General features: G+C 45.7%; 1 protein-coding gene across 1 annotated transcript in view; it reads left to right on the forward strand.

Annotated features, from left to right (window-relative positions):
• The first annotated feature begins 271 nt into the window (after positions 1–271).
• Positions 272–16,598, forward strand: part of LOC110581698 (paralemmin-2) — a 135,882-nt gene continuing 119,555 nt past the window's right edge. The window contains exon 1 of the mRNA XM_044920421.1: positions 272–316. Within this exon, the coding sequence (XP_044776356.1) occupies positions 272–316 (45 nt within the window). The remainder of the gene's footprint in view (positions 317–16,598) is intronic.

Consider the following 16,598-nt stretch of genomic DNA (forward strand, 5'->3'; position numbering starts at 1 on the left):
GCGGCCCCGAGCTGCAGTTAGCGGCGGCGCTGGGGCGCATCTAGGCGCCCGGGCGGGCTGGGGCCGGAGGCTGAGCCGCGGTGAGCCAGCGGTGCGCACAGCTCTGCCCGCCACCCGTCCCCCCTCCCCCAGCGGATCCCGGCCGCCCCTCGGCTCTCCACCGGGCTTCTAGCGCAGCCCCCCCGGGGTGCCCATCCATTTCCTTGGGTGACTACAGCGTGTGTCTTGTTTTTCTTTCTTTCCGCCCCCTCCCTGTGTGCCCTTCTCCAGGATGGCAGAGGCGGAGTTGCACAAGGAAAGGCTGCAAGCCATAGCAGTAAGTCCACTTTCATTTTATTTTCTTGCTCTATTGTCTGGGATGGAAGGGGACCCCGAGTGTTTCGGGGCCATCGACATTCCAGCACAGTAGCCGCAGGGCATGTGTTTGGGGGATAAAAGTCGGTCAAGGCTCAGCTATGCGCTTTTTCTTTTATACGTCTGTGGATAGAAACCCCCAGGGCGCGCTTTGGGCTGGGGATTTGAATGTGGAAGATTGGCTTAGAAATAAGATGCTTGCTACTGGGCTTTGGGAAAAGACCAGACTCATGGGGATGGGGGTGGGGCGATTCTTGGAATATTATCGCCCAGTGATCGGTTCTACTCTGACTGCATCCACTGGAGAAACGAGAGAACGGCGACCAGAACAGTGGCTGCCACCCTTCCTGCGGAAGCTGTTCGGTCTCCTAAGTGGGAAACCAGCAGTCAGCTCCACCGCCAGCCCCGCGGTCCTGAAACCCGGGGTGTTCATTTTCCCTGTGCTCTTTGATATTGACAAGGACATTGGCACAAGCCTCCATTCTGGAGGGGTCTGGGGACTTCTAACGACTGGGTCCTGGGCATAATATTCCAAGAGAGCATCCTTGGACAATCTGAAACCTATTATCAGGATACAAAGGAGCAACCAGTTTTGGCAAAGTTTACATGCACTTTGAGAAAAGTGTACCCTTGTGCATCTTGAGTAAAAAAGAGAACTTTCTGGGACTGTGTAGATTTGAGCAATCTTACCACAGTGTTGTCAATGATCCACAGATGTGGTATTTTTACTGGAGCCACCACAGCTGGATTATATATTTCCTTTGCAGATGAGGGAATGATTACTGCTGCTATATGAAATAATAACAATTAAAAGAGAAGGTCTGTTCACATATTGGCATAAAAGAAACTCCAGACGTTCTTCTACCTAAGTACCTTTTTTTTTTTTTTTTTTTTGGTCCAGGAGTTCTCTGGAAACACATATAAATTTGTCAGAGAAATAGTGTGTAATGTTTTGGAAGCAAAGTATATTAAAGTGTTTTCAAAATCCTTTGGACAGATTCTTCATGAGGAAAATGCATACAGGCCCTTCTTTTTAAAAGAATCATTTGATATGGTTCCCAGGGCACTGAGATCCTCTCTACCAACGTCTTCAAATTGTAAATGTCTTGGAGACTTGACCACTGAAGTGAGAGGGACATTAGTTGGCAGTGTTGAAATGCTACGGGTTTTTTATTTTGCTCGTTGGGCAATCTTTGAACTTGGTCCTTCAGAACTGAGGGAAGCTGGGGTTTTTTTTGTTTGTTTGTTTTTTCTCTTTTCCCTGTCCCTCTGTGCATGTGCATTTGGATGGTTAATGAAGTTGTTTATGCTTTCTAAAGCTAGTGGCAAGGCAGTGTGGCCTGTGTGTCATGGACTTGATAAGAATGGAGATATTCAGTTATTGGTGCCATGTAGCTGGTGGGTGTTTTATAGAAACTGAATAATAGGGCTGCTCCAGAAAACCTTCAGTTGCTCCCATAGACTGTGTGAGGGTTTCCAACAGTTGTTATGTTTTCTGCCTTTGCGCGAGGAGCTTTCCTGGATGCCTGAGGAACAGCTGAGCCTTGTGAAAGGACTTGCTCTCTGAACGGGGAGCCAGTAGCTGCTAACACTGGGGCCATCCCTTTCCAAAGGGGTTTGGGTAATCCCAGCAGGGGCCAAGTGGATTTTCAAGAAAGATTAAGCCAGTCTTTTAGAATTCTCTTGAGTGTATGATAAGTCTAAACACAAACACTTGTGTCTGTTCAGCTGTGGAATTGAGTTTGTCCTGGACCCAGGAAGGTGTTGATGAGTCTCATGAACATATCCGTCTCCATTAACATACGTGTTGGTTATTTGTTTGGATACACTAACAGTGTGTGTGTGAGAGAGAGAGAGAGAAAGAGAGGGAGAGAGAGAGAGGGAGAGAGAGAGAGAGAGAGACTGACTTAAGAAATGAGAGAGATTGGGCGCCTGGGTGGCTCAGTTGGTTAAGCGACTGCCTTCGGCTCAGGTCATGATCCTGGAGTCCCTGGATGAGTTCTGCATCGGGCTCCCTGCTCGGCGGAGAGTCTGCTTCTCCCTCTGACCCTCCCCCCTCTCATGTGCTTGCTCTCTCTCATTCTCTCTCTCTCAAATAAATAAATAAAATCTTTAAAAAAAAAAAAAAGAAATGAGAGAGATCAGCGGGTCTTGCGACCATATCAGTAAATAGTTCTGTGCTATGCTTTGGCCTAACGCACATTCTCCAAACTTGGCAAACCCTGCCTCTCTCTGCTGCCCTCCTAGAGTTCTTGGGGGACTGTCAGGAGGAAGCCCCCAAGCCTGCCTCCAGAGCCTAGCACTCCTGCAGTAGGTCTGGAAATGTGAAAGAGGAAGAAAACAAGTCCTTACCTCTTCGCCAACTTGGGTTCCTCTCTAAGAGACGGAGCAGACAGACAAGGACTCTAGTCTGTGGGGTTGTGGGCAGTCTTTAGTCTGGACTGCTGTTCCTTCATCTGTACAATGAGCTCACACATTCTACCCACGGGCTCCCTGTAAGGTTTAGCTCTGATACAGATGAAGTACCTGGCATGTGGTTGTCATTAGATGGTATGGAGGCAGAATCCCCGAGTCCCCGATTCCTGTCCATAGCACTGCCTTGTCCCATGAGGCTTAGAGGCAACACCTTTGAAGTACAGAGTCTGAATAGCCTTTTACATTTTGCTCTTTAATTCTGACTAAAGGTCAGGGCTGTGTCCAGCATCAGTTCCTCCAGCTGCTTCAGGCGCAGGTGCAGAGCTGTCACCCGAGGACTCATCCATCCATTCGTTCAGCAGGTACTTAAGTGTGCCTCCTCTGGGAAGGTACTATCAACACCAAAAAGTCAGTGTCCCCACGTTTCAACCATCACAGGGAAGATACTACCTTTTACTTATGACCTGAAAGGACAGATGTCCTGTGACCCATTGGTCACATGGTCATCTGGGATTTTTTTTTTTGACCACCAAGGGAATGAAATACTCAGAAACTGTGGTACTTTAATTGAATCTTCCAGTTGAATCCAGAGCCTTATCAATGAGAAAAGATGGATCTCATCCTACCTCTTGCCAAAAGAAGAGCAAGTGCGTCTTTGACAACTTTCTCTACTCCCAGGCTCTCCTTCCACCTGTAAGGACACCCCCAAAGTGGTAATTTCAGGAGATAGCAAAACGTTTCTGTAGCAGAATGAATGTGAATAATAATTCCAAGGAATAATACTACAATTGCCATTTATTGAACATTATCTATTCAGCAAGGCACTGTGTGATCTGCTTTTTTTTTTTTACCCTTAAGTTTTTAATAATCGAAAGGAGAAACACACATGAACCATTACGTACAGTGCCAGGAGTACTTATGCAAATGAGCACTCCCGTGGAGCAGGTAAACCAACCTCAAGTTGCTGTGGAACATTCCCCAGAGAGGAGGCACTGGAGCAAGTCCTGAAGCCTGGGTAAAATCACATGTTACATAATAACCTTCCTAATTAGCAGAAGGCATTTATTTGTTTATCGTTAGTTTTATTATTATTTATTTGGAACAGTTAATATGAGAAAGGAAAAGCCAAAAGCATGAAGAAGTTCAGTCAGTAGCTAAAGGCACAAACTCGGTAATAAGACGAAAGTGCATTTTAACACACATTATGTCATTTAATACTAATAAATGTCATTTGATACTAATAAACTGATGAGGCAGGAACTACTATATTATCCACATTTTATAGATAAAGAGCCCAGCATTACAGATGGTGTCAGGGCCAGAATTTGAACCCACGCTTCAGGGCACTGGAACCCCTATATTGACTACTGCCCCGAATTGCTACTCCCAAGATGGTGGCAATCTTCCGCTTTTCCTCTGAGCACACTGTGCAGGTGGTTCCAACAGCCTCAGTGGGAGCCAACAAGGGAGAAGCAGGCTGATTCAGTAGCACTGGGAAAGGCCAAACCAGGAGGCCCACGTTGTTTTGAGAGTCTTCCAAGCTGGGTTTCAGTGCACGGAAATGTCTGATGTACTTTCTAACTGAATGAGTAACACTCCCATGGGAAAGAAGCTATGGTGTCTCAATGGAAATCAGCTTTGGGAGAGGATGTTGTTATGGCTGCACGTCCGAGAGGAAGAAGGTCTTCCTTGGGCATGTGGGAAGATAAGTACATGTTGCAGAGGTCAGCGTGCGTCAAAGCCCACAGAGCCATGTGGACAAGGCCTCGGCCTCCACCAGGGACCAGCATGAGCATGTTCACAAATATGGAAGGTCAACCCAACCTACACATGCTTTCTAGAGAATTTTGTCACTTAATAAGAACCCACTCTGTGGAATAATAAAAATGATCTTTTGTATCTGTACGCCGGCTTACAACATACAGACACCTGCGTAGGTTACCTTAATTCTGAGCTGTGTGGGGCAGGCCTCAGTATCTTCACTTCACAGTTGAGGATACAGAGATATCCAAGCTCACAAAGTGAGCTGTGGATGAGTTGTATTAAGTCCAGTCTCTCCTGACTCCCGATTCCTTGTATTAGTGGCACATCTAGTTTGGAGGGGGTACCCTGATAAGACTGGGGACTGCCACAAGGATCCTCCTGAGCTAGAGTCCTAGGGTCAGAAGGAGAGGGATGAGCTTGTGGGTATGTGGGCCTGGATGTGCCTCCATGAAATCTGCCCCTTTGGGGATCTCACTTAGGCCTCCGCTCCGTCTTGAAACTCTCCCACAGTTTAGTGGGTTTGTGGCTCTGACCTGATCCCATTCTATGTCCCAAGAAGGCCTGGATGTTAGGTGGGTGGCTTAGGCTGGCTCAGCGTGCACTTGCAAAGAAACACTTTTGGCATTTCCTTGGATTCATGTCTCACTGCCTCTTCTTGCCTTGAGATGATAGGGCCTTGAATATCACCAGGGTTAGAATATGGGACCAGGCGCTGGGGTGCCAATCAGCCTGCGTTTGATCCAGGCCACTTAGGTTGGTCTGCATAGCCTGGGCAAAAGTCCTGGCTGCAATTTCCACGTGATCCAGCCCAGTCCAGCTTCCCAAGTCAGGGACCCCTCAGAGGATTTAGAGATCCAAACCCCAAACCCTACAGTAAAACAAAAACAAAAACAAAAAACCCCGATTCTTGAAGGGACCATCCCCGTACATGTCCCTTGTGAACTTGTGTCATTGGCAGGTAGCTGGCAAAGGAAAGAAGAATTGAAGATCCTGGCCACTCGTTGCTATCGTCCTCCATCTCAGAGATGTGGGTGATACCCTGCTTCTAAAATTTCCTGTTAAGACCTAAATGATGGTTTGCTCAGGATATTGGTGCTGAGGAAGATTTCACCCCAGCTGAGTCTGCAGGGCCACCCAGGAGATAGGAGCCACCGTGGGCTCATTTAGGGTCATTGCCAGGTCTGAGAGTGCCCGGGCAGGCCTCACACAAACCCGTGCAAGGGTCATACACCTCTCTGGCCACTTATTTGGACCTCTGAGTATTTCAGGCTTTAGCCTCTCAGGACAAAGAGCAGCTGCCCTGGCAAGGGCCCTGAGAAAGAATAGCAGTCATCATTAAAAAGTCATCATAAAAAAAGCCAAGCAGGGGGGCTTGTGGGTTATGATTTGTCAATATTTAAGGGAAATCAGGGCTCAGTACTGGTGCTTCTGTATTTCTTCTGGGCTGCCCAACACTTTTGGGACCCCTGCTGTTGGTCCTTTGAACTACCCGCATTTCATCACTGATCCCTTTTGGGAATGTTGTTCAACTCGCTTGACAATAATCTTCATGTGGTGTGACATTGATGGAGACAGCAAATGGGCACTGCTGCAGGGAGACAGTGGTCCCCTGGGCTGGTGTGCCTCACACGGCCTGGCGAGTTAGAAGCAAGGCTTCTGGGGTCCGAAAGCCTTGGCTCAAGTCCTGACTTTTCTTTTAGTATCTGTATGACCTCACTGTCCCTCGTTTTCCTTATCAGTAAGATGGGGATAATGATAATACCTATCTCATGGAATTGTTGTGAAGGTTATTTGAGAAACTTCATGGGACATGCTCAGAGCAAGGACTCAGAAAGCACTCAGCCAAAGTTCTCTAGTTATAAGTGAATCAAGGAATCATAACTCATGGATCTTTAAACAGAAAATGGACAAAAAGAATGGAAAATGGAATTCTATTAACTTCAACATTTTTGCCAAGCTTGGAAATTTCAGATGAACATAGTAGCTACATGAGCATTTCTAGTAATAGATACTAATAATAACAGGGAAAAGCATTGTTTATAGTGGATAGGAGTTGCATATTTAAAGGTTCCAGGGGCCAACGTGTAACATCGAGGCTGAGGGGGCAGCAGTGAGGACCTGGAGAGCAGATGCCACTTCTCAGTTAGGATCCAGTGAATTTATACCGTGTGACGATGTGAGTTCTATGTTGTCACATCCACTCATCTTCTAGAGAAGTAAGAAATCTGCTTTTTGAAAATGTGAGATCTCCCATTTAAGAAAGAACTAGTTTCAAAACTTTTAAAAAAATTTCTGGACACAACAAAATTCCTTTGGGTCAACAGGTCAACCTTTTGTGACCTCAAGATATAGGTAGAGCTTTGAACTTTACAGTGTGCTTTTCTTATGCATGGACTTATTTGGGTTTCGTGAGGATACTGTGAAGTAGTACGTCCAGCACCCTGTAGGCATTTCATAATGTTAGAAAATCAGGGTGTATTTTCACCAGGGCTTTGTGAGTTTGGTGCCCAAATGTTTGGATTGTTGGAAAAACAGTGTGCATTTGCTGTATCTTTTTATATTAAGTGAGCTTTTGGTAATCACTAACATTTTTGTAACCCAGAATATTTACACCTTGGTGGGTGATTGCTCTCTCAAAATTAACAGAAAAATTTTAGACAGTCAGTACCTTGAGGTGGGAAATTCCTGTTCTAGAAGAATCTTTAGGAACAAGGTATACAGATCTGAGCCTCTCACATAAATCACCCAGGGTGTTTATATGATATCAGTTTATTACCAGCCTCACATAATAAACAATGTAGGGAGACCCAGCAGGGCTTAGGACTTCTGGTAATAGTGGCAACTGCCATTGGGCGCAGACATTTTGCCAGGCAAGGTGTAGAATGGTGATTCTCAAACTTTAATGCATTAGGATCACCCGAGAGCTCCTTAAAACACAGGTTGCTGACCCCACTCGCAGGGTGTTTAAATCCCTAGGTCCGGGGTGGGGTCTGAGAACTTGGATTTCTAATAAGTTCCTGGGATATGCTGTCCCCAGCTGCAGCTGCTGTTCTGGGGAACACAAGTGGAGAACCCTGGCAAAGGGATAGAAGATTAATGGGAAAGGATGATGGTGGCCTGGGTCTTCATCAGTTCCACGTGCCCATTGTGACATGTCCAGGGGTTTGTGTGGTGTGGATATCTTCAAGAGGCAAAGGGGAATAAAAGACCAAATTCAGTCTCAATCAGTGGGAGCCTAAACAAAGCTCAGTTTGAAAGTGATGCAGTGTGTTCCTCTCACATCAAGAGGCTGATCAAGAAGAGGTCTCTGTTTGGGTAGTTGTTATAATTGATTTAAATATAATGAAATTTCTGTCTCTTGGTCACTTGAAGACACCTGTTTGAAGGGTATGCGTGGGACTGGCTGATTAAAACTATAGGCCACAAAATTCACGTAGGGGACACCTCAGTGAGACAAGAAGTCATGCAGTGGCGTAGATACCCAGCTGTACAGTAGGAGGCCTTTGAGAGGCGCATGGTACCTATTACAGCGCTGTAGATGGAGAGGTCCCATAGCCTAGCAGGCGATCAACCCCTCCAACCCCCATGCCGGATTTGTGATACATCTGCTTCTCACGTGGCAACTCTAGTAGGATCCGGGATGAGCCGCAACTGAGACTCATTTACTCGATGGTGGTTAATGATCCTTCTAAGCCAGTCTGTGTGCACACGGGCATAGCTTGTCACTGGCATATCAAAGAGAAGTTTATTCTCGCAAAGATGTCGTACAAGCTTCCGTCACCCTGACTTATAGCATCCATTGTCTGAACCAACCCTTCATGTGCAGAAGGATTCAGCCTCACCCAGACTCTTCTCTGTCCTAAAACACAATGCACAGAGGCCGCACTGTACAGGACGAGGCCCAAGAGAACACGGACGGATTGTGGGTGATGGCCGCCCAGTGAGGGATACTTTGCAGTGGAATGTTCGCACATGAGTGCTGTGGGTTTGGGAGAATACTGCACAGCTGAGACCTATTTCTGACAGGAAATGCCAGCAGAAGCAGAGGTTTGTGTGGGGTTGTATGTGCTGGAGCTACATGTGCCCTTGGTTAATTCTTATGTCAGTTTTTTCCCTTCGTTTCTTGTTGGCTTAAAATCTTCAAAAGGAGATTACTAGGTTCATGAGAGAGGGAGAAAGACAGACAGAGACAACCTATAGCCTATTTTACATAATGCTTGAACGGATATAAAAAATGCTTTGCGGTTAGTCTTTGACCCTAGCTTCTGTTGCATCACATGAGCTTAGCCAGAAGATGGGAATAGGGAACCTGGTACCTTTCCCTTGCATAAGATGGAAGGGGAAAGAAGAGCCATATGCATTCCCAAGATAAAAGCCCTACTTGTAGATGAAAAGGCTGTGGGTCAGACCTCAGGACGCATCTTCCCGCCCATCATGCCCCGCCCCGCAGCTGAGTTCATTACCCTGCGGGATACTAGGCTCTTGACAGTCTGTGCCCTATGAAATGTCTTCAGGGCAGTTGTAAAACCTGCCCCTACTTTTTTGCTGAATTATACTGGTTTACTTACTATTCTAGGTGGGTGGGATGTCCCCCCTCTTCTAAATTATAACCAGTCATCTGAGTATTCACTTTATTTTTAAATTCAGAGCTGAAACTTAAAACTTTGAGGGTTATAAAAAAATGTTATTCTTAAGAGAAAAACATATGCTTGAAAACTTAACCCCTTTGGTAGTAAGCAGGGGATCTTCTTTATCTGAGTTTGAGCAAAAATGGTGACAATTTTGAGGCCAGTGAATAGCACACAGGGCTCCAGGATTTGGGCAGCTCTGAGAGTATGCGTGTCCCATCTGTGATGTGAGAGAGAGGCTGGGATCTAGGAGATGTGCCTCTTGGCTGGGAGGCATAGAGCCTTCTCTGGGGCTTCTGGTTGGTCTCAAACACTTGAGTTTCTATGACCTGATTTGCCAACTTGGGCTGATAATACCTGCCGCTTCTAATGGGGTGGGAAGTGCTACAAAAGTTTCCTTGTTCCAGTGGGACTATGAGGCATGTATGACCTGAAAAGCTGAAAAGAGTAGAGCAGTTCCTCAAGAAATTAAAAATAGACCTGCCAGGTGGTCCAGCAATCTAATTCTAGCTCTTGGGTGTAGATCCAGAGGAAATAAAATCACTACTTTGAGGAGATAGCTGCACCTCTATATTCATTGCAGCATTATCTACAATAGCCAAGACATGGAAAAACCTAAGTGTCCGTTGTCAGATGAATGGATAAAGAAAATATGGTATATATTATAATGGCGTATTATTCAGCCTTAAAAAAGGAAGTTCTGCCGTTTGTGACAGCATGGATGGACCATAAAGGCATTATGCTACATGAAATAAACCAGATGCAGAAAGACAAATACTGTGTGATCTCACTTATATGTGAAATCTAAAAAAAAAAAAAAAAAAAAAAAAAAAAGTCACACTTATAGTAATACAGAGTGGAATGGCTTTTACTTGGGGTTGGGAGGCGGGGGCAAAGGGAGGATATTAATCAAGAGTACAACTTTAAGTTAGAAGATGAGTAAGTTCAGAAGACCTAATGTATAACATGATGACTAAGGTTCATGATAATGTGTTATATACTGGAAATTTGCTAAGAGAGTAGATCTCATGTGTTATCATCACACATACACACACACACACACACAAATGGCAACTATGTGAGGTGATGGATATATTAATTACGTTGATCATGGTAATCATTTCACAGTATATATGTATATCAAAACATCATGCACACTGTAAATATATATAATTCTTACTTGTCAATCATACTTCAATAAAGCTGGAAAAAAAGATCAGTTAAAAAAAATCTGGGGGCGCCTGGGTGGCTCAGTTGGTTAAGCGACTGCCTTCGGCTCAGGTCATGATCCTGGAGTCCCGGGATCGAGTCCCGCATCGGGCTCCCTGCTCGGCAGGGAGCCTGCTTCTCCCTCTGACCCTCCCCCCTCTCATGTGCTCTCTGTCTCTCTCATTCTCTCTGTCTCAAATAAATAAATAAAATCTTTAAAAAAAAAAAAAAAAAAAAATCTGAAAAGCGGGCGCCTGGGTGGCTCAGTTGGTTAAGCGACTGCCTTCAGCTCAGGTCATGATCCTGGAGTCCCGGGATCGAGTCCCACATCGGGCTCCCTGCTCGGCGGGGGGTCTGCTTCCCCCTCTGCCCTCTTCCCTCTCGTGCTCTCTGTCTCTCATTCTCTCTCTCTCAAATAAATAAATAAAATCTTTAAAAAAAAAAAATCTGAAAAGCTTGACGCTAACATGAGTGACCCTGGAAGGAAACACTGCTTATCCAGGCTAACGAAAATACCCTGTGGGATAGTGATGAGCCTCTGAGGGCCCCATTTTTCTTTACCAGATACTATACAGGCAGCCTTGTTCATGAATAGTAAAGTCTGAGCATATGTGTTCAACACGTAGTGCTATTCATCAAATAAAACTCGCAATGGAAGCTGAAGGATATTTTTTTTTAAGATTTTTTAATTAATTCATTTGACAGAGAGAGACACAGTGAGAGAGGGAACACAAGCAGGGGGAGCGGGAGAGGGAGAAACAGGCTTTCCGCTGAGCAGGGAGCCCGACGCGGGGCTCGATCCCAGGACCCTGCAATCATGACCTGAGCTGAAGACAGACGCTTAACGACTGAGCCACCCAGGCGCCCTGGATGCTGAAGGATATTTAACAATTGGTGGGATATGTCTGGTGAGGATGAGTCAAAAGGCAGAGCAGGGCCTGGAGGCTAGGATATACTCTCTAATGCCACCAACTACTAGAAATTAGACTCTAGTAGCCTGATCACCTCCATCCTTATTCACCTTGGAGTGAGAGTGATAGATACCTGATCAGTATTGGATCTGAGAGGGGAGAAGGAAGCAAAAGTACTCACTCTGACCAACACAGAAAAGAGGAGGTGAAGGGGAAAGTAATTTCAATTCCTCACCTCCCCCCCCCCCCCCCGCCCCACCTTCCACCATCATCTCTGTCTGGACATGTCCGCTCCTACTGCCTCTGGGTGATTCCAGCTCTCTGTCTGCCCTAAGTCTGGGTCCACAGAGAAAAGCTGGAAGTAGACTGCCTTAGCAGAGGAGGGGCAGGTGTGGAACACCTCCCCCGTAGGGAGACAGGGCACCCCAGGGCTCTAAAAACAAGTAAACTGGGTGGCTCAGTTGTTGGGCGTCTGCCTTCGGCTCAGGTCATGATCCCAGGGTCCTGGGATTGAACCCCGCATCGGGCTCCCTGCTCGGCGGGAAGCCTGCTTCTCCCTCTCCCACTCCCCCTGCTTGTGTTCCCTCTCTCTCTGTGTCTCTCTCTGTCAAATAAATAAAACCTTAAAAAAAAAAAAAAAGTAAACTATGGCAACTTCATCCCATTGCTTTTTTTAGGGGAAGGGAGGAGGGGTCTCCCAGTTCCTGAGAGCTTCCCATGTGCCAGACACCCGGCTGCATGCCTGGTGTTAAAAACCCAGATGTGTATGGATTGCCAGGTTGACACAATGGCTGAGCTCTTGAGATTGTGGTGACCCAGAGAGGGTGGGCTCCTCAGGGGTAGACAGCACACAACCCTAGTTGACTGGTACTTTGTGGGAGCACATGCCCAGGATCTTCTGCTTTTTTAAAAGAACCTGGAAATCCAGCTTTTGAAAGAAGTCTGTTGATGTTTAAATGTTCACAACGATTTAAACACTGTGTGGGCCAAACCAAACATAATGAGATTTTAACACAGTGTGGGCTGGATTCATTTCCCATCCCAATCGCCCCCCCCCCGCCCCTCCCACCCCCACCGTCCCCAGGCCACCAGCTTTCTACTTCTGCCTTTCACAGCATATTTTATTTAATTGCCAGGAGTATGAGGAGGTGACAGGGTGGTAGTTTTACAGCTTAAAGCTAAGTGAGATGCAGATATGTTTAGGCATGTTGGGCAGATTGGTGGGTGGGCCTGTCAGAAACCCTCCAAGGGCCCTCGGGGATGGGGACCCTGTAAGAGAACCTTAGTCTCGGGTTAGAGTCAGGACTGCTATCTAAACCAGTTCCTTATGCAGCTTGCTGGATGAACTCATGAATTCTCTGTAAGACATAACAACTGAAAGCGCTCTTTAAAAGAAAATTAACAGAGCACATGTGACCTTTTTGATGTATACTTCTCTGAATTTTTTTGAGGGGGGAGGGGCAGAGGGAGAGGAGAGACTCTTAAGCAGGCTCCACAACCAGCACGGAGTCTGACCTCATGACCCTGAGATCCTGCCCTGAGCGGAAATCAAAAGTCAGATGTTTAACTGACTGAGCCACCCAGGCGCCCTTACTTCTCTGAATTTTAACACGTGCAGATTTGTGTAACCACCGACATAATCAGGATGCAGACAGTTCTGTCAGCCTCCAGTATTCCCAGAAGCACTGGTTTTAAGCTCCTCCAAACACTGGCATGTAAGTTGTTCTGCCTGCCCCCTACCTTGCACCCTCACTTTAACCAGAACAGGAAACTGGGGTTCCCAATTTCTGGTGGGTAACTCTTTCATAACAAGCACCCCTCCTAGACCTATAAATTTTCATTCTGCCCCAATAATTACCTTCTGCTCCAGGCTGGCCCCTTTCTTCCCTAACCCCTATGAGTGTTACCACATTTAGCAACTAAAAATATAGGATGCCCAGTTATTGCATGGGACACACTTTCATACTAAAAAATTATGTGTTTATCTGAAATTCAGATTTAACTGGGCATCCTGTATTTTATCTGATGAGCCCATCACCTTCACATACATGTTGCATTCACCACCGATTTCAGAACCCGCTTCTTCTAGGGCTATGTTTCACTCATCTGTTTTAAGTGTGAAGATACTCCTTGGTTTTATTTATTTATTTATTTTAAAGATTTTATTTATTTATTTGACAGAGAGACACAGCGAGAGGGGGAACACAAGCAGGGGGAGTAGGAGAGGGAGAAGCAGGCTTCCCGCCGAGCAGGGAGACCGATGCGGGGCTCGATCCCAGGACCCTGGGATCATGACCCTAGCTGAAGGCAGACGCTTAACGACTGAGCCACCCAGGCGCCCCTACTCCTTGGTTTTAAATAGTAACGTGTTTTTATAGGGAGATAGGGCACGTATTGGAAGGATAAGGGTGACTCATCAATACATTAACGTGTTTCCAAGAAATCCACCTGACCTATCTCTTCTGGTGAATAAGAAATGGCCTAATGTGTGTTGGAAGGAGAACAACTGAATTTCAGAAATTGGTACATTTCCCCCCCCCCCTCCCTCAGCCCAACCTTTGAATAATATCAAACTGCAGAGTCTAAACAAGGAGATCGCTCACACTGAGTGAGTTTAAAAATACCACTGGAATGCTAGCCGTCAGCAAGCCATATATCTTATACTGTATTGAGCAATGTGGGGCCTTGTGGTGTGTTGCGAATGACTCACGCAGTGGCCACAACCAGATGATTCCCAGCCTGGGTTCTTTGGTTGAGAGTGCTGTGATGGTTGATTTATTTGTCTTGTTTGTTTGTTTATCAACTTTACTAGTGTGATTTTAGAATCACAGTGAGACAAGAAGGAAAATCAATGTTATATGGCAGCTACAGAGTTAAGAACGAATGGAAATTCCAATTTTCTGTCTAGGCCAAGGGTCAGCAAACAATAGCCCACAGGCCACATGTGGCCTGCAGCCCGTGTTTATAAGGCCTGTGAGCCGTAGGTGGCTGTTACATTTATAAAAGAAGGGAAAACGATCTTTTAAGGAATATTTCATGACATGTGAAAATTATGTCAAGTTCAGATTTCAACGTGTGCACATAAAGTTTTATCAGAACATGGCCATTCCCATTCACTTTGTGTGTTATCTAGGGCTGACTTCATGCTATAACAGCACAGTTGAGTAGTTCCAGCAGAGACCATGTGGCCTGCAAGGCCTGCAATATTTATTATCTGACCCTTTCCAGAAAAATTTCTCTGTCTTCTGCTCCAGATAACGTATCTTCTATGGTCGTGTCTTGCCATTAAGGATCTGGGTATCTTTTACCTTAAAGAAGTAACTGTTGTCTTGTTGCTGGTGGTCCAGAACAATAAAGCATCTCAGACATGCTTGTACTGTTTTCTGGGCTACCATGATGACAGGCTTATACTCACTGAAGAGCTCACATGCGAGTTTTGTGGCTGTAGAATTTTCTTATGTCTTTGCTATCTAAGCCAACTGCATATTGTTTCCTTTTGAAAGCCGGAAACCCTAATCTCTTAGAGGTAATGGTTTGGCCCATCTAAAAATAAATCATTACATTTAAAACAATTTTTTTTTTCTAGTGACAGGGACTGAGAAGGTAGAGGAAAACGACTGGTGATTCTCCAGGTCATTTTTCTTTTTCCTCAGAAATTGCCAGAATCCTCCTTCTGCTCTCTCTGAGGATTTTGAGGGTGAAGTGTCAGAGTGGGAGTCAGAGAACACATCCACCACATTCCCTGAGTCCAAGCAGGAAGCCAGTGAACCGTGGCTTCTGACCAGCTGCCCTGTCATTGGTTAGCACTTCATGGAGGGTTAGTTACCTCCTGGAATCCAGAGGGTCACTGCCTTCAATGCAAATGAAGTGACCATCAGTTAAAGCTGATGGTGGCCTACGGTAGCAGATCCTCACTGGCCTCTCTGAATCAAGTGTTTCCTTTCTGCTCTCTTGGCTTTCTTGTTCAGAAGGGCCAGCCACGCCCATGAAAGCTGGTGGGTGCACCCCAGCCCTGCACTCTCCTGTGGCCTGTGACAGCCGGTGGGAACATGCACTCCACACAAGGGATGCTCTGTGATCACCTGCCTCTGGTGGCCAGGGGGCCTTACATTCCTAGTTCCACAGAACTGTAACAATTAGAGAGACAGTTCTTAACAGGCCAACATCCCCAGGGCACAACACAGACAGCAGATTGAAACACACCCCCAGTCTTGTGGTGAAAAAGCCCATTTACTTGTCTGGAGCTTCAGCCTGAGGGGCAGACTTCGGGTTTGCCACACATAGAGAAGCTACAGAAGGACCCTCAGAGAGCGTAGGCTGGGGGATGCCATCTTTGTGCTCTCCCTTGACCTCACTGCAGCTCACTGGTACTTCTCAGAAAGGAGCTTACACACTCGTCTGAAGCCCTGATTTTTGCAACTGTCATCCAGGGGACACCTCTAGATTACCTGGTCTGGAGGCCAGCAGGGTTTACAATTGGGGTTCCATGGGGCTGTATATATTTACATGCTTTATTTTTTTCTATTTTTATTTTTAAAGATTTTTTTTTTTAATTTGGTTTTTTGAGAGAGAGGGAGAGAGAGTGGTAGAGGGAGAGGGAGAAGTAGACTCCCTGCTGAGCGGGGAGCCCAATACGACACAGGGCTCAATCCCAGGACCCTGGGATCATGATCTGAGCCTAAGGCAGACCCTTAACTGACTGAGCCACCCAGTTGCCCCTATTTGCATACTTTAAAAGCTGCTGCCTGAGGATCTGGCTTTCAATCAGCCTGAAACTAGGTGCTGATTGAGATTCCTCCTTTTGGAACACTGACAGGTCTTGACACACCGTTAACAACTAGGACTTATCAGGCTGCTTAGACAGTCACAATTCAACAATATATTACAAGGATCATACACCATCATCAAGTGGGATTTATTCCAGGGATACTAGGATGGTTCAACATCCATAAATCAATCAACTTGATATACCTCATTAATAAAATGAAGGATAAAAATTATAAGATCATCTCAGATGTTAAAAAAGCAAGTGACAAAATTCAACATCCATTTATGATAAAAATTCTCAACAAAGTGGGTGTAGAGGGAATGTACCTCAACATAATAAAAGGCCACATATGACAAGCCCACAGCTAACATCATACTCAATGATGAAAAGCTGATAATGGTCACTCTAAAATCAGGAGCAAGACAAGGATGCCCACTCTTGCCATTTTTATTCAACATAGTATTAGATGTTTTACCCAGAGCCATTAGGCAAGAAAAAGAAATAAAAGGCATCCAAATTGGAAAGGAAGAAGTAAAACAGTCATTATTT

Source organism: Neomonachus schauinslandi, chromosome 13, assembly GCF_002201575.2.
Source record: "Neomonachus schauinslandi chromosome 13, ASM220157v2, whole genome shotgun sequence".
In the NCBI taxonomy this organism is placed as follows: domain Eukaryota; kingdom Metazoa; phylum Chordata; class Mammalia; order Carnivora; family Phocidae; genus Neomonachus; species Neomonachus schauinslandi.